This window comes from Chaetodon trifascialis, chromosome 15 (assembly GCF_039877785.1).
Source record: "Chaetodon trifascialis isolate fChaTrf1 chromosome 15, fChaTrf1.hap1, whole genome shotgun sequence".
NCBI lineage: Eukaryota > Metazoa > Chordata > Actinopteri > Chaetodontiformes > Chaetodontidae > Chaetodon > Chaetodon trifascialis.
In genome coordinates this window covers 16,354,367-16,372,592 of record NC_092070.1, presented here as the reverse complement: position 1 = coordinate 16,372,592, position 18,226 = coordinate 16,354,367, and the positions used below count along the sequence as shown (strand labels likewise).

General features: G+C 43.1%; 3 protein-coding genes across 6 annotated transcripts in view; all 3 read right to left on the bottom strand.

The window, feature by feature from the left end:
* Positions 1 to 5,442: 5,442 nt before the first annotated feature.
* lgals3bp.1 (galectin 3 binding protein, tandem duplicate 1) lies at positions 5,443 to 8,592 on the bottom strand. Its single transcript, XM_070981861.1, has 6 exons — positions 8,445 to 8,592; positions 8,034 to 8,126; positions 7,604 to 7,804; positions 7,294 to 7,428; positions 6,880 to 7,171; positions 5,443 to 6,734 (listed from the first exon to the last, which is right to left on the bottom strand). The coding sequence occupies exons 2-6, from the start codon at positions 8,116 to 8,118 to the stop codon at positions 5,627 to 5,629; spliced, it is 1,821 nt and encodes a 606-aa protein (XP_070837962.1). The 5' UTR covers positions 8,119 to 8,126; positions 8,445 to 8,592; the 3' UTR covers positions 5,443 to 5,626.
* Positions 8,593 to 8,697: 105 nt separating this feature from the next.
* cant1a (calcium activated nucleotidase 1a) lies at positions 8,698 to 15,558 on the bottom strand. 4 transcript variants are annotated; one of them, XM_070981863.1, is made up of 4 exons: positions 15,422 to 15,558; positions 10,420 to 11,088; positions 9,734 to 9,937; positions 8,698 to 9,651 (listed from the first exon to the last, which is right to left on the bottom strand). In XM_070981863.1, exons 2-4 carry the CDS (start codon positions 11,063 to 11,065, stop codon positions 9,281 to 9,283), a joined length of 1,221 nt encoding a protein of 406 aa, XP_070837964.1. In that variant the 5' UTR covers positions 11,066 to 11,088; positions 15,422 to 15,558; the 3' UTR covers positions 8,698 to 9,280. The 4 variants fall into 4 exon arrangements, with proteins under 4 accessions (XP_070837964.1, XP_070837965.1, XP_070837966.1 ...); XM_070981864.1 differs by lacking the exon at positions 15,422 to 15,558 and adding an exon at positions 12,516 to 12,627; XM_070981865.1 differs by lacking the exon at positions 15,422 to 15,558 and adding an exon at positions 12,520 to 12,627.
* A 1,042-nt stretch (positions 15,559 to 16,600) lies between these two features.
* The window catches only part of syngr2a (synaptogyrin 2a), a 3,432-nt gene continuing 1,806 nt past the window's right edge, over positions 16,601 to 18,226 (bottom strand). Inside the window, exons 3-4 of the mRNA XM_070982087.1 lie at positions 18,059 to 18,189; positions 16,601 to 17,923 (exon numbers count right to left, since the gene is read on the bottom strand). Of these exons, the coding sequence (XP_070838188.1) occupies positions 17,726 to 17,923; positions 18,059 to 18,189 (329 nt within the window). The 3' untranslated portion in view covers positions 16,601 to 17,725. The remainder of the gene's footprint in view (positions 17,924 to 18,058; positions 18,190 to 18,226) is intronic.

Here is an 18,226-nt window from a genome sequence, read left to right as displayed (position 1 = left end):
TAAATGTGGGTCTTGTGGTTTTGACATTCCTACAAATTAAAGGAAAATCATTGTATTATTCCCGTAATGAATCCTCGTGGGAGCATGGATCATTGAAATTAATGGCAATTTGTTCATGAATTTAGATTGTGTGTGTGTGTATGTGTGTGTGTGTGTGTGTGTGTGTGTGTGTGTGTGTGTGTGTGTGTGTGTGTGTGTGTGTGTGTGTGTGTGTGTATGTATGTGTGTGTTTGTGCGCGTGTGCGTGTGTGAGACATGTATTCCTTACATTGTGGGGACTCACATTCCTCATGGGGACAAACTGCAGGTCCCCATAAAGTAAATCATTAAATTTTAGGATGAAGACTGGGATTAAGGTTAATGTTAGGGTAGGGTTAAGGTAAGGGTTAGGGTTAGGTAAGCAGTGGTTTTGGTTATGGTGAGGGTAAGTCTACAGGAAATGAATGTAAGTCTACGTAATGTCCCCATAAGTTATGTATACACAACTTTGTATGTGTGTGCATTTATGTGTAAAAAGGGACATTTTGACCCAATGATGGAGCTAAATGAAAGGTCAAGGGGTCACCAAAATCAGCAGGATTCATTTTCTGGAAGCCATGAACTTTCCAACTTGTTTTTTTTCCATCAATGGAAGTTTGAGCATTAACTGTGAGGGTGAAGTGACCTCCGCCTGACCTCCATCCTCAGTCTGTGATAACAGTGACCATACAACACCTATGTGTCATGGCGGCTTGAACAGTTTTTCTGCGACTTGTGTTCTTCCTCTTTTTTTTATTTTGGAGTGCAATACTTGCCTTAAACCTGAAATAACTAATTTGGCCAGTAGGTGGCAGCAAAAAGTTCATATGGCAAACTTTTTAGCGATGTATTCACATATAAGTCAGTTATGGAGCAACATTAGCGTTCATTTGGAGTGTGTGTTTCCAGCCCCCTAATGAGCGTGAGTCCACTAATCATTGTCTTTTAGCTCTGTTTTTGGTCTCCACCATCTCCTGAGGTAAATATCTGGTTTTTCCGCCATGTTCACCACCTTGCAGCTAACTGTGTTTGTGTACTGTTTAGTGCTGAGCAGGTAGTATACAGTGGGTTTTTAACACTTATACAGTGAAAACAGCTACCTGCTGCAGCTGAAATTGAGTACAGTAAAGTTGAAGGCCAGACAACTAAACAATGAGCTGAAACTCTCTATAAAGCATCCCGTCTGTAGCCGAGGGGAGCTGCAGATTCAGGTGATAATTCCCTATAATTTCAATGCTATGAGTGTCCCTTTTCACATTGTCATTTAATACGTTGTTATTATAAAAATAGCGATTATAGCCGCTCTAAAGATTTATGCTAATGATAACTCACAGATGAGAAAATACTAACGTGGGACTCGCTTAGTAATCCTCAGCCCACACTGCACAGTTATCTGCGGTTTCAATTCAGTGAGAGTGTTTATACATGCACAGTTTCAGTAACTATTAAAACACTGTTTATAACAGATGAAAATACTGAGGACGAATGGAGGAGGAGTGGTGGAGTGGAGAGAAGTGACATCATCCCCTTAAACTTAATAGATTCAATGTGGCGGCGATTCCCCCAGCGTAAGCTACCCAAAGCCCTCCGCCCTTCTGTGAAAGAAACATTATGCTATAGTCAAATTCTTCAGTTGTTTCTCATCCCTCACTCATGCACAAAAATAGATGGCTCTTTTGTTGGAAAGTTCACCGCTGCAACACCACCTCAGGAAACTGAGGATCTCAAGAGTTTTGGGTTTGTGGCCTCCTGTGTTGATTCTGGCTTAAAAGCTGGAGATCACAGTGAGGGCATGGTGTGTTTGATGATTAGAGCTGATGATGAATAATGAAGAGGACTGAAGAGAGACAGAGAGAGAGAGAGAGAGGACTGTGTCTGCTGTGGCTGCCTCGCTCCCTGACATCATATTTGGCCACCGACTGTCAGTTTTCTGGCTACTCTGGCGAATATTTCCACTCTTTTCCACAGTTGAGCATTTTTGCCTGGTTGCTTTTCCACAGGTCTCTGTTACTTGATTTCTGTGTAAAAACAGGGCAGGGAGAGAGAGTAAGAGCAGAGAGGGAGACGAGACAACCGATTTAATGTGCATCTTTGTAATGACTTTCATTCATCTTATCTTTGCCATTAGCTTTGCAGTAGGAATGCCATCAGTTAGATAAGGAAAATTCCCAAAATCGTTAGATATTTTGCAAGCCGGTATGACTCGGAATCAGAGTGGAAGTTACCAGACACAAAAGACGTAACACGGACAACAACACAGATGTTGGGCGTGGGATAGAAATGAAGACACATGAAAGGAAGTGACACATCTAAGACCAAACAAGTAGAAATATGCTTCCGTCTCTTTACACAGTTTACCGAAGGCATCAGAGGAACAGCAGACGCCTTCTTCTGGGCAAAGCCTGCCGCCCCCTGTCCAAACAGTCAGCTTCCTTTGCACTGAGATGCTGACTGATGTGGTGGGCTCAGCTCAGATCGCAGCCTTGTCCCCAGCTCCTGGGCATATTTGAAATGACCTCACAGCATGACCATTCTGAGCTATTTCCCACACTGCAACTCTCCCTTTAGAGCAGTTTTACTCACCAGTTAAGATCTGGATTATTGTATCAACATTTGGTTTTAATTTGTTGAAAGAGGGCGGATTTGTGAAAGAAGTGCAATGTAAGCAGCCCCCTGTGTACATTACCCGCTATAAACGCCAAAGGGGCTTAGGAATGGCCTGAACCTCTATTCCCTAAATTACAGACTTGCAAGGCCAGGAATACTCTCTGAAGGAAGTGCCCGGCAAGGCAGAAAAAGAGGGTCTCATTGTGGGAACTGGTGGGTGCTGTGGCAGTGACCCACATCCTCTGACACCCACCCCTCTGCACACATCCCACATGACCTGACCACCACGTAGCTTTTCGACTATCCATCCCCTGTTGCACGTCCACCCCCTCGTCTTTACCGTCTTTGCTTTGATGTGACCCAGCCACGGCCCAGGGGTAATTCCCATCATTTTCCATTCATCAGTGCAGCTATTCACATTTTATTGGTGACAATGTGAGACATTGAATCAGGTTTCACGAACTCACCTCAGGGACAGGAGGAGAACATCTGTTTGAAAGACAAAAAACCCCATTAAAGTCACACCATGGACTCTGGGGTCAAATGGTTTGAACTGTCCTCAGTGTGGTTACAACAGTTAGTCATCATGAGTGTGCTAATGGTGTCCACAGAGCGTCGTCAGTGTGTCTTGAGTTGGTTTCAGTGGCATGTGACTAACTAATGCGTACAGGAACTTTCACTTTTACGTAATAGGCCCATACTGGTAAAACAATATGTAAAGTCATTTCCTCCACAGCACTGCTTCCAGTCCATGACTAGGATGTCTGGGGCACCACCTGAAATGGTTGTTGGTGGTGGTGTTTTAAGTGTTTAAACTCTTCATCCCAGCACAATATGTTCACTTAAAGATTGTTGTGAAGCTGATGAAGCCAGAAGAAGTTTATTATTAACTGGAGATAAAGGAACTTTTTTGTTGTTGTTGTTGCTGCTACATGCTAGCAAATATACTAGCAAGCTATTGTATACATATAAGTCCATTATTAATTTCCCTATAACCTCTGTTTTGCTCCCGAGTAAAATGCTTTGTAAATATGGAGGGGAACTGCAGAGTCTGGTAATAATTATTTGTGGGTTAATCACTACAACTGATTTCTTTCACATTACATTATTAGTCATTTGATCCAGTGTAGATATGGAAATATTTATCACTGCAGCTTTAAGATCCAATTTTAACCACTGATATTACAGATTTTTAACAGTTTGAATTTTCCATTTTACTGTGTATGATTTTCCTTTTGCTCTCTGTCTTCAGACTCAAGTACAGCCTCCTCCATATAATAGCACTAACTTGCCACCATACCACCCTGCTTTCCTCTTAAATAGAGCTGTCTTTGTCTATGAATGAATAAATGGCTTTATTTGCATGATATGACTGTATAAACCACTGGTAATTCTTACCATGCTCGTCAGTTGGGTTGTTTGTGTGTTGTTGTTATCACAACACTGTACTGAAAGACGAAATTGAGAAATTTCCAGAGGGAACTGGAGTTCAATGGGTTAAATGTAATTGCCTCAGTCATTCTTCCTGAAAACCACTAAACAGGCTTTCAAAATACTGGGGCGACCCAAACAAAGCATGTCATGACATGAGCAGTCAATCATTTTGTGGGTAAAATGACACAATAATGAAGTTAGAGCCAGATATTATTCACAGCAAAGCAAGTATACGCTGTGATGAAGTATCCGAACTTTTCCTACTTTCATTCCGGTGAATACTTTATAAATCACAGCTGCTACACTCTCTCCTGTGTCTGACTGAACCATCACATAGGTATGAGCTTGTGCAACAATGAATCATGAGAGCATGTGGAGGAGTCATCTAAAATAAAATATACACAGTAATCATGTAATCATTGCCACTGATCAGTGGTCCTTTATCATGTCACGGTTTGTTGCAGCCACAGGCAACCAGACTTCTCAGAAACCCATGAGTCACTGTGTTTTATACGCTGCTGTTTATCCCACCTGCCCAGACACGTAGGCCTGTATGTTGTGTGAAGCAGGAAAGCAGGAAGACTTGAAGGCAGTCTGGTGTGTGGTGAAAACACAATAGCTTGGGAAGATTCCATGATTCACGAGGGGGAAGCTGCAATCACTCTTGATCAAATCGTTGTAAACACAAACCCTTTCACATTCAGTGTCTTATCTGATGATGATGAATGGAGCCGACATGTTTGAAGTCTGCTGTTTTCATTCTTCTGTGCAGAATTATGATGATAAATGTGAGTTTCAACATTTTACATGAAAATTAGTTAATTCAGGATGATTTGAACATTGCATTAACAACACATGGGCAGAGAATCAAGCGTGTGAGATCAGGACAGATAAAGGAATAGTTCAACATTTGTATAAATATAAAGCTAGAGCAAGTAGAATTGGCACGAAGACTGGAAATGGGGGGGTTATGCACCAAATTGTTTCTGGGCTGGGACCAGTTGCCGGTAAACCAGGGGACTCCAGGAAGTTACTTGTCGCACCCAAGAAATTACTTTTTTTCTTTGTTTTTTTGTACAGATTAAACTAATAAAAAATGAAGTGTGTGCAGATTTTGGGAGTACTGATAAGAGCCACGCTCTTCCCGTTCCCTCTGTTTTCAGTCTGTATGCTAAGCTGGCTAACTGGCTGCTAGCTGTAGCATTATATTTAACAGACAAACATAAGAGTGATACCAATCTTATCAGCTGACTGTCCAGGGGAGTGAAGATCAGTCTGGTGATTTATTTAACTTGGACCTGTTAACACTTGTCATTCCATGTGTCTTATATCTGGATTTGTATTTTCTGTTGCTCCCGTGAAATGCTGACACACACACAGAAGGATGTAGAAATCACTTTATTATTTACTCAAAGATATTTAGTTCAAAAAGAGGGAAGGATACCTGTTGTGAAGTAAAGCACAACTACATGACAGATTTGCAGCTAGTCAACAGAGAAAAATCACAAAATCACAAGGGCCCAATTGACCAGATGTGAGAAATATTGAGCGTTGCTCTGCTATTGGATCAGACATACTCTGGTCGCACTACAAAGTGGTAGGTGTACTGGTCCTCAGGACAGGGATAGGCAACAACATGGGTCCCATTCACAGTGATATGAGCCAGGTTGACCTTGAAGTCCTGAACCTGACAGATGTACTTGCCTTGGCACATCAACAGGAGCTGGTTACGAAAGAGGACTTTGCTCTGCTGCCTGGTGCGGTCTTGGGTAGACAGCCTTGCCACAGGGAGCGACTCGCACTTCAGACCTCGGTTTGAACAGTCACGTTGGTTCATTAAGACATTTGCCTCCCAGCGAATCTTGTTGTCCTTAAAGATTAGGCTGTTGTGGACAGGTGTGTTGAATGTCTGGCTTACGGTTTGGCTGTGTGGACTGGCAGTGGGATAAGGATAGTACTGTCCATAGCCATAGTCATAATGAGTCCTGCGGTTGTAAGGATTGTGGGTTCGGACTGGATCTGATTGCTTTTTCTTCGAAGAGGTAATAGCAATGCTCCATGGCTCAGCGATGTAGATCCTGGGCTGGTAATTATCATCTTCTTTGTTGAACTTTGGGTTGGACGGAAGATTACTGAAGAGCAAAACATTAAACTGGAATGCTTTCAACATGTTTTCACGATACATATTCATATGAGCGTTGTAGAGAGAGGTGTTGGACTCCAGTTCATACAGTTTCTCAACAGGGATCATAGGGAAACGAATGAGACTCAACAGTTCAACCTGGTTTTTCAAACTGGTCGAGTTGCCCTTCGCTGTGATCCAGCTCTGCACACTCTGAAGCACAAAATACTCATCTGGCACCACTAGGTCGGAGCGAGCTAAAAGGGCTCCAAGGAACTCAGCGGTGATGCTGGTCCAAGCAGGAGACCTGGTCAGATTTTGGTAATTCCAGGCCAGATACTGTAGACAGTTCTCCTGGAGGACCAAGTCCCCAGTCTCCTTTGCGTACCCGTAAAGGGACACCTGGGTGTGAAACAAGGGGTCCTCTGGGAGGATTTTAGAGAACAGGCGGCCTGTGTCCTCCATCAGCTGCTTCACACCAAACCGAGAAGCCATCCAGTGGAGGCACTGCGCAGAGGAGAAGGTCACATCCATCTTGCGGGTGTAAATGTACCTATTGAGAACCAGATTGTAGAATATTTATTGGATTTTTTAAGATGTGTTCAGGGATTTTGCTTCCTGTTTACATACTCAAAAGCACCTAGGTTATATTTACATGAACTCTGTATCTGAAATCAGTGATAGTTCTCTCTGTGTACCTGATGAAGGAGGTGAAATGTGGTTGGCAAGTCTGGCTGATGCTGACCGTGATGCTCGTGGTCCCCTCTGAAGCATTGAAGGATGGGAAACGTGAGAGGATCATTTTGTGTGCACAAATGGAAGTCTCAACCTTCTCTGGGGTCCCATCTTCTTGTCTGTTTCCAGTCACACTCTGGACTGAGATCAGGAAGTCACAGCCAACTGCACTGTCAAAGATTTGACCGAGGTCATCAGACAGACTGAGGCTGTGGTCCAGCGAGTGTGTAGAATCAGCCATGGTCTCTGTTGTGTCTGAAATCACAAAAATCACCGGAATGAACATTTGATAGAAAATGAGCACGAAGAGTGAGCAGTGATTGGATGATGTGTTCAGTATAAATAGGCCTTTGCCTCGTAAGAGTTTAGAGACATACTGGTTGTTTCACAAATAACTCCAACATCCTCTTTGTGGGAGCAGTCAGTTACTCCCCAGTTTTTGAAATCACAAGCAGACAGCTGGTTCTCTGTGCCTTTACAACTCATATCATCCAGCCAAACCGGTCCAGATGCTAGGAGATAAAAGGAAAGAGAATACATTTTTGAACTGTTGTGGCACTATCAGATTAGACAGTCACCTTTTTAATGGCTAAATTTCTATTTTTCGTATGCGGAAAGCTCAAATCCCCAACTCATTACAATCATTTCACTGCCCTCTGGTGGGGAATAAATGGAAGTAGAGGGCACCTTCTCCGTAGTCCTTCCCAAAAACAACAGATTTGGCTCCAGGGAAGTGGAGCTGACGACACACCACCTGGGCCTCGGCCATGTCCCAGCCGTCATCACACACTGTTCCCCATTTCCCTTCATGGTATACTTCCACACGCCCCTCTGAAAAACTCTGGGCGCCAAACAGCCTCACGTCACCCTCTTTTGGCCCAGGGTTTCCTGGACACAAACAGGGGCGTAGAATATTAACCACGGCCATGACAGCAGGGAGGTTATGCAAACATTCAGATAATCTGCACACTGTACTGAATGAGCATGGTCATCAAATATTGGCAAAAGCACATAATATAGACATTGCAGAGTTCACAGTTCTATACGGAAGAGTATAACTGTATTTAGACTGAAATTGTTAGAATTTTCTAAATGAGATATGCTTCGGGTGACTCACTGAAAAGGTTAAAATTGAGAGCACTTCCACAGTCATGGAGAAGCAGCAGAAGCCACAGAGCACGTAGATTTCGATGTGTGAGCATTTCCGACTCTGACAGAGACAAAGAAGAAGCAATGTGAGCAATACGTGACTTCTACTTAACAATTTAACATTGTATCCTGAATGATTTTGAGCACCAAGAGCAGAATTGTGGTGTTGTTTTAATGTTTTTGCATATAAATCAATACATGTACAGCAGAAAAGGGAGAGTATAAAACCACTGAAGCTTTTGCACACACTTTAATACGCCCTCATTAGGATGGAATGCAATTCATTTTAATAACTACGCAAACTGAAGCTGACTACACTAAAACTGTGCAATGAAAATCAAATCAAACTTTGAAGATACATATCATGAAACCACATTACCGTCTGGTTGGAAAGTGCTGTCGTCCTCAAATGTGCTTCACGTCTGTGACACAAATCCATTGTGAGTGTATAGGTTCACTTCTCCTCTCTGGATGCTTTCCCAAAGTTTCGTTTCACAGTAAAAGCAGTAAATCGGGGTATTGCACAATAGTATTTGCTCCACTCCAACTTGTTTGAGAACAAGGTCTAATTCATGTTTAAGTAGTTTTGTGGAGACGCCCATTATATCAAATGAATGGCATGACTCAGAAAATAGGAATCAGGGTTTTACTCATCCCACCAAAAACATTACATACAATGTAATCAGTTTTTCAGCAAAATGTCCTTCAAATAATGTATTTTGTGAAGAATAAAAACAGGCCTTTAGTTATTCCATTGAAAATAACGTGATGTTTGGTGTGTACAGAATGATGTCGTTTAACATGGAGCAAAGGGGGAAAAGCCTTTGACCTTTTGAGAGTGTACAGTATGTGCATGAAAATGTATGCTATAGGAAAAAAAGTCACAGTCTGATAAATCAATCTCTTACGTACATTCATTATAAGAAAGGCTACAGTGCTTTTGAGGGCCACATTTGGCCATGGAAGGAGATGATCCACCACAGGACATGCTGGCATTTTCTGTTTCGACTGGCATGTTCTCAAAACCCAGAACAGGACCGTGTTTTTCAGCCTCAGCCCACAGTTGTTCAATTCAAGCTGAAAATGGTCCTACAAGGGTTGGAGCTGTGTCTTTTGCAAAGTCAATGAGGAAACAACAAGTACAGTTTCTTCAACTGCGACGGGATTGTAAACAAAATAGAACAGTGCAGTGGCCTCAAGAGCGAGTCTCTCAGTCTATATGAACTCCAAGCCTTCATATTTCACATCCCCAATCTTGGTTTCAGGTAACAGGATGCGTCCGTCAAGAGTGAAGGCCATGATATATGTAGCGATCTTTCCGGCGTCTTCCTCTGACTTGAGAGCCAGAATGATCTGGTCGTCCGTGTTGGGGACAAACTTGAAAGAGGAGAATCCGTGAGTGGGGTTAAGAGGACCCACTCGACTCACAATGATGTCTGTGAAATCTGGCGAGCAGCTGAGGGCGAGGTTCGTGCCACGACGCTCGTCTGCCGTCTCCTCATAGCGCTGCTTGCTGGCGCGGCGAGGGAGGAAAAACCAGCGCTGCAGGCTGTCGCTCCAGGCTGCTGATTCATGGATAAGATACCCTGCGGAGAGGAATACGGTGAAGAGCGAGCACAGAGGAAGAAATGGAAGCCATCGTGAGCAAGACCAGATTGAAATCCTCACCTGGAGGCTCTATCCCTGCAGCGGACTTCAGAGATTTGTACTTGGGAACCCAGTTCTCATGTTGTACATCCCCTCTGAAGCCCACTACTTTCACCCACTCCGGGTTGTTGTTGACGAACTCGCCTTCAGTGGTAGTCCACTCCTTCCCCAGACCGCCGACGTACAAGTGCTTGTCCTTCACTGCCATCCACTCAGCTTTGAACCCTAGCAGGAGAAAATAGATAAGCACTTCACTAAAATCAATTAAAGACATACTTAGAGTAGAAAAGTAGGGCTTATTTGGTCTCTTAGGGCCTAAAACAGGCTTAATTGTCTAGAACTAACCCACAGACATTGTCGTGAACTGTTTTTAATGTGGACTGTGATCTGGTCTGTGTATTTGTTTTACTTACTGCTTTCCTGTCTGTTTTTAATGTTGTTTCTTTTTGTTCTGTTGAATTTCAGAAGGCCAAATAAAGATATGTCTAAATGAAGCTATGTCAAAAGATGCTACGGTGATAACAACTCTGAAATGAGAGAGACCCGAAACGTGACAAGGAACTCCAACAGGAGTTTGTGGTGGTGTCACAAGCCTCAAAGGTTGGAGCCACCAGTTCAAAATGCAGTGGGTTAAAAGGTAGCATAAATAGGAAATAGTCAAGTCAAACACTGAATTACAGCATATATAAGAGCAGGCTAATGCCCACCTTTGGCGACATTGCCGTCTCCATCTGGTAAGATGACCCAGGGCACAGCCACATTGCCGTCAATGTGGTACACAACGCCTGTTCTGTCATCGACGCTGTAGAGCTTCCCATTGAACACCACAAGCTCAGACAGCTCCATACCCCTGCCCTTCTCCGACAGGTGGCTTTCCAGCACCACCTTGTCTGCATCCCATTCGACCGCCACCTTGTCACCACTTTGGGACACCAACAGGTACCCCCGCCGCATGTAGCTGAACCACATCAGCTTCTTGTCACTGCGAGAGCTTGTGTCCAGGTCGGCAATGACCCCAATGCGGTAGCGGGTGCCCTGCGGCGTGTGCTCGGGCGGACTGAGGGGGTAGGTGTTGTTGTAGCGGGAATCGGACTGCTGGCCGTCACTGTGATCGGTTTTCCAGCTGCGCGAGCCGTAAGAGCGGGCGCGCAACCCCGAGTTCAAGTGCATGAAGAGTAGCAGAAGCAACGCCACGGAGACGGCCACCACCACGATGGGCCTCCACTTAAGGCGGAAACGAGGGTCAGTGGCGTTGGCCATGGAAGCCAACATTGGGAGGCCTCCTACAGAGATACGCAGATTGTTCATTGGCTCATTCTGCTCCAGTCGAGTGAAGCCTGGGGGAGCAGGCATGGAGGACGGGGGCCCGGAGTTACCTGAAGAAACACAGAGACAGACGGTTAGTCCACTTGTTCAAGAAAAAAAGAGAAAAGTTCGCTCATTTATTACTGAACTGACGGTTGATTAAGCGATGCATTACAGTTTCTGCTAGTCTACAATATCTTACATTTAAGATCCCATCATCATTATCCTCCTCCTGATTTAACAACATAGATGAGGGAGGTGTGTGTGGAGGCTAACTGTCCTCTTCCATTCCTTCAGGACCTGTATCTGCTCCCACTTTCCTTCCAGTCAGTCTCAATGAGTCTATTAAGCCTAATGCTCTTTTTGTAGCTTCTCTGTGGTCTCTCTCCAGATGTTTTAATGTGGATCTTTGTCCTCCTGGAAATTTGTCTGTCTCTCACTCTCTCTCGTGTGCATGTTGTCCTTGTCTCCCTCTGCGTGTGTGCTTGTTCTTTTCTCCCATCTGTGTGACTGGTGTTATTAGAGGAGGTCACGTGGATCAGGTCCTCTGAGGTCTTGGTCTGTTGGGTGACGCTTGAAAGTTGCTCAACGTTCTCCTGGATCCATATTGTTCGTACGTGTTTAGAATCTATCTATAATTTTGTCATCCTGATTATTCGTGCTGTAATAACATCTGCTGCATGCCAGTCCTTTCTGGGAGAGCGATCCCTCGTCTTTCTTCCATTTTTCCCTGTTAAAGGGTAATTTTGGGAGACTTATTTGAATTGAGGATCTGAAGCTTAAGATACTCTAACTTATGTTTCATTTTAAAGTGAGAATATGCAACTTTGGCTGAACAGCAGCCTCTGTCGCTTCAAGTGACGAAATAATGGTAAATGTTAAAGCATGGCAGAAAAGCAAAAGTGGATAAGCCAGCAAACTGGCTCAATATTATCCCGCTAAAGTGAGCCAAAACAGTCGCTAACATTTAGCAACCAAAACTACTGGTCATACAAGACCAAGTAAGGCTGTAGCAGCAAAATGCCTGAGTGTATTCAACTGAGCCATGGTGTGTTTTATTCCTTATGAATTCCACTTTTCATCTGAGAAAAGGAAGAATGTGTTATTTCTTTTTTCAAACAAGCCATAGTCTCACTTTAATATGGTACTTTCAGGTTAAACTGGGTCATTTTTATCGGGAACGAGCTACAGTAAGGCTGGAATGTAAAGTGACACTGTTAAACCTGCTGTTACACCTGCTTTGCGCTGTTGGCAAATCTCAAAACAAAAAAAGGTTGAAATGTCTCTTAACCCTGTGATACACTTAAATAAGCATCAAGTATGTATAATTAGGAGTCCACTTGGATCTATCTGTAAAAGACAAGTATGCCAAATAGAAAATGTGCAAATCTTTGAACAATGGAAGTTATGTGAAGACAAAGAAGTTTCTGTCAAACACAGAAACTAACACAGTCTAATCTGACATTTAGACAACAAAACACTAAAACTCTAATCCTACCCACATACTCTCCATAAGCAGAATCAGTCCGGCTCAAGATCAAATCTTCAGTCCTGATGGCAGATCATTAGATTCAGCCGATATTTTATGTAATAATATTATTTCACAGTCAGAGCCTGCTGGCTTAAAAATTCAATGACAAGAAGCAGGAAGTTGCCCAGCTTTAGGTTGGGCGAAAATCAGTGGCCACCCTGCCAACGTGGAGACTGGGAGGAGCTCATTCAGTGAAGATAAAAGGTCAGTGGCTGTGAACAGGTAAATCAGGAAATACAACTAGCCAGCCAACGTAGCGATCCATTGCCAGTAAATGAATCACCGACCATCTGGGTAATCTAATAACTCAAAATTCCAGATTCTCAAATGATGCACTAATTAGTTGTAGAAGTTGTAGTAGAAACTTACTGAGCAACTAATTTGAAGAATTTTCAAGTAAAAAAGTCAAAAATAGGCTTGCTTTCTTTGCCTTATAGTACTGTAAAGTGAATATCTTTGAGTTCTGGACTGTTGCTCAAACAAAACAAGACATTTGAAGACTTTGAGATGGACATTTTTCTGTTTCCTAGCATTAAATAAACCAAATGATTAGTCGATTAACCAAGAAAATAATGTGAAGATTAATTGATGAAGGAAATAATCATTAGTTGCAGCCTTAGTTCAGTTAAACAAATCAATTTTCATTTAACTGAACTGGTAATGAGCAAGTTACGATGCTAACAACATTATTTATGTTGCACCTTTCAAGAGCGGATCATCACAAAAGTGCATCACAAAACAAATAAGGCACCCGACAGAGAGGACATAGAAAATTACACAAAGGCAAGTCTAAGCAGGCGCGCTCTGCTTTTTAAAGGCGTCTACAGAGGTGCTGCAGACCTGAAATATTTCACAAGCCTAAAATACAGGATTGCATGATGTGGCAGGCAGAGCGTAAAAACTGTATCCCTACACAAACTAATGCGACCTGACCCATCTGCTGTTCCCTACACTTGCAGGATCACCACCAGGCTCCACAGAGCAGAAAATGTGCGCTATCTACTCCCAACCAAATTCCAGGGACCTCTAAACTTGGCCTCAGGAGCGTCACACTCTGTGGCCTAAACGTGGCTGCATTTCTCTGAGAGAAGTGCAGGAGCTGAAAGCCTCTTTCATAAGAGGGCCCCCAGCCAAACAGCAGCCCATTATGGCAGCAACATCAGGGCCATAATGGTGAAAACTACCCTCTCTGAAATGTCACCAACAAATGCAGCACATTCTGACTTTGCCCAAATAATTGAACAATCTTACCCCTTCGTCTCCTCCTGCCAGAACGCGGACCCTGTGACATGAAGTTTACCACACAGTCCCCCTGAGCAAACCTCCACAATCACTCCTGAGCTCATTCTGATCAGATTATTTGCAGTGCAACCATGACTAGGGCTTGTTACAGCGCTGGTGAACTTTAACTACACTTCAAGGATTACAGATGCAGTCCAAAGGGGCAAACCTTGCAGGGCCGACACCATTCATTATGTTATCATTCATCGCATCGGCCTTTGAATGGCCAGGTGACAGAGCACAGCAACTCTACCTGCACAAAGGCGGAAAAGCCGTAAAACTCCCACAGGCTGAATAGAAGTTAAAAACAAACCTGCGCCCCTTTAAAGAATTTGAATGCTACAGATTGGAGGTGTTTCTGTGACTGGACTGAGGCCAGAGACTACAACAGCAGAGCTGTGGCTCTGCTAACAGGGAAGCTATGGGATTCTGTCAATGACTGATTTCACTCCTTCTGGGCTTGAGTTTCAAAAAGTTTCAAGGAGTCCGAGAGGTGACTTAACAATCGACAAGTTCTGAGCTTCTCAAAATGCTCCTCAAAGGTTTCAAATATTTGAAACTGTTGTGCAATGAAAGGACATACAATGCAGGGTTGGGCGGCATGTATACGATGACACCTATGGTGTGTACAAAGGTTTGTGGGCAATAGTGCGAATCGGTGAGCAAGATACAGCCATTTGATTTGCAGGATTCATGCATTTCTTTTTGATAAAGGAAATGCAAGAACAGGCGTCCACGTGTAATTTTATCTATAAATGTTGCTAATCTTAGTTTCCAAAAGATTTAATTATCACTAGATTTACATAAATATTGCAGTCTTAATGCACAATATTGGACTTTATGCATATCACCGACCACATTTGCTTTTGAAATGAGATGATATGACACGTACACAGAGCTATCAGTAACAGTACCTCCCTGACGGTACAGGCCGCTGTCTAACTCCTGCTTCCCAAGCTGCTTGATAAGCCCCTAACAAATACAAAGCTGCTGCGAAAGCCATGAGAAAATGTGAGTGCCATAAAGGATGACATCTGGGGTGGTGGGCTTCAAAGGAGACAGATCAAGGAGCACAGAGTGTGTGTGTGTGAGGCCCATAAATACTTCCCTTATTGCTGTGAGGCAGACTTTCAGACTACTGCACATCTAGGGTCCACCCAAACAGATATTGATTGATTTTATATGTTTTTATCCAACCAGAGGATCCTGTGTGATAAACGGATCCACAATAGTGATGTTTATGGATTTCCCATTTAGTTGCAGACCACTTGGACTATCTCAAGAGGCCCTAAGGTGGTCCTGGGACCTCCACAGTGTCCTAATGCACTGAAGCTTCTTAAATCTTACGTGTCATTACAAAACGGCTTGTTTGCACAGTTAGTCAAGGAAACATCCCCTCTGCGCGCGCGTGTGTGTGTGTGTGTGTGTGTGTGTGTGTGTGTGTGTGTGTGTGTGTGTGTGTGTGTGTGTGTGCGTTAGCTCATGTCCTGTCCTGCCAGCAGCGCAGAGGTTAACACAGATGCCATCACAAATCGATGAGGCGACCGGGAACGTCTGTGCTCCCGCGGCGCCTCGCTTCGCCTCGTACTCACCGCACACGTCAGGTCTTCGGCTCTCAGTCCACTGCTGGCTGAAGCTCAGATGTCATTATTGTGCTCCTTCCTTCTTCGGCTCCTTCTCCTCCGCTACCCGTTCACCAGCCAGCCTATCATTACTTCCTGTATGTACTGATGACGACAGCGTCGCGCACCGCGTGCGCGCCGTGGATGGAGGAGAGTTTGTCGAACGGTGCCTTCACGTACGGTCGGACATTTGACATATGCAACTGTTGGCGCGACAGAATATTCGTTACATACTGTACGTTGTTAACTGAGTTCTATTTTGAAGTAGGCAAGCTGCACAGTAAAGATAAATATACAGATTTTTTTCTTCTCACAATAAAAACAGTTAATAAATAACTTTGAAACTTTTCTGCACAAGATAACAGTTTGCGATAAAAAGATTTAAGTGCTTTTCTTTCATTTTTAAAACAAAATTTCAACAAAATGCATTTGGTGCAATAAGAAACCTGAAATCATTTACTCTATGCCCAGAATCTATAGAGGGGCTTTAACTTAGCAGTTACTTATGGTTAAGTAGTTAATTTTGAATTCATGTATTATGTTATAATGAAGAGAAAATGCTCCAAACTTTTAAGTCTCAATCAATTATCAAAGTTATTATTGTCAAGGCAGAACTGGCAGTTATTGTTTCAACCTTCTTCTTCCTTTTTCTTTTCCTCTTTCCATTTCCCCTTCCCCTTCCCCTTGCATTGCAAGAAATTTGCAAAGTTTTGTATATTCTCCACCAAAATACCTCTGAAAAAAGTGAAATTGATTCTCTAATTTTTAATGTGAAAAATGGTTTTCCAAACCTCACTCTTTTGCTGAAAAGTAACTGAAGAATGTTTCATTCAACATTAAGGTAAATATTTATCCCTTTCTAGTATGATTCAATTATTCTAGTCACTTTTCCTGACTCACATCCTCACACCAACTGTGTGAACTCTCAGTAACTCAGATGCAGTTCATTTAAATTCAATCTAATGTGATTATGTCACATAATCTTTGTTTAGTTCTTCTGCAAAGCACGCATATGTGTTATCTTTACGTGATGACGATGCAGTCTCTGCAGTTCCTCCACATTCATTGCTCAAATATTTGCCAAAGGAGCAGAGCCTGCAGATTCCGGCTCGTTCTTCAGAAGAGGACACAAATTAGGGCCTGACCCATAGGTTCAAAACAGTTTTTATTTGGCAAACCCTGTGTGATACAGAATACTGTATGAGGCACTTTAATGGGGAATTACTGTAAAGCTACTGAATACAAGTGTGAAACTGCAATTCATGTGAAAGTACTTTAAGAAAAGCCAGAAGAGATAGCAAAGAAGAAAACAATTACAGTTTGATTGTCTTGTATCTGGACTGCAAGGATTAAGATAATAAAATATCAATTTATCCCAACATCACTCCATTCCTGAACTCATATTATGGCTGAAACGTCTGCTGTTTTTGAAAACTGAACTCACAAAAGGCACATTACACTTCTACAGAGGTAGCTGATACAAGTGGTTGGGCTACCTTAATCCATCCATCCATCCATCCATCCATTTTCTATGCCGCCTATCCCCTTCGGGGTCGCGGGGGGGCTGGCTACCTTAAAAAAAAAAAAAAAAGAAAGAAAATAAACACTAAACAAAACTGCAGCAGAGGTGGATTTAAAAGATTAAAATTAACAATCTCAAATCAGACATTGGCAATTAACCACCCCAAAGAAATTAACTGTTTTTCAGTGCATAACAGCCATGTTTCAGTGGTTGATTATTTAAAAAAAGAAAAAAAAAGAAAGAAAACCATTACAGTAGTTGGAGAGGGAACATTTTCGATGCACCCAATGAATAAATAACATGGGTTTGTTTTGTGGTCAAATGACAATCTGTAGTGAACTGTATCACTACATTAAAGCTGTTGAACTGCTGAATGTGAATCTGAGTGATGAAAATATACTTATATGTCCTAAACAGTAACATATTCATAAAAAATTTAACAAAAGAAGCATTGAAGCAACTTTGTTTTGGTACAAAGACAATAAAGTCATCCTTTGTCTCGCCAACACAATCTCCTGACAAAAAGAAAAAAAATTACATTTCACCTGCTGTGCAAACATCCACCAAACAACTTACAACCAGGAAAAGAACTTAAAAACATCATCAGTGCACCCATAAATGTACAAACACGTCCTGCAGGAGGAAAATGAGAGTGCAGAAAACAGTCCGAGTTGTAAATGAAACCATTGGCACACATCTGTATTTTAAAAGAAAACTCCCCTGTTGGATTCGCGTGTTTGATTGTCAGTCCTTCAGTAAGATGGAGGCTGGTACTCTCCTGGTTGCTCCTGGCGGTTGGGGTAAGGCGACTGCTGGTAGCCCGTGGGGCCACCGCCGAACTGAGCAGGCGGGTATGGGGTGGTGTGGTCACTGGCCGGGTCTCTGTACTCCTGCTCGAACTCGCTGACGCCTTGGCGATATCTTCCGTACGCAAAGTAGGACAGGAGAGCCTGTTGAGAGAAGCCTTAATCAGTTAGTGGAGCTTTTACGCACCTCTCTGGCAATTTTTCAGCCACCTGGCTTGTAAGTTATTGTGATTTTGTTAGTCAAATACTGGTCACAAGCGGAGGTGATAAGAGGCTCACCCAGCTGACGATTGAGAAGAAGGAGAAGGCCACAACAGCCCGGGCAGCATCACCAGAAACAGAGTCAGTAGTTTTGGACCACAGGTTGGCCAGGAGGCAGAAGCAGACGAACCACAGGAACGTCCACGCCCCTGTCCCGTACAGAAAATATCAAAGCAGAGAAATACA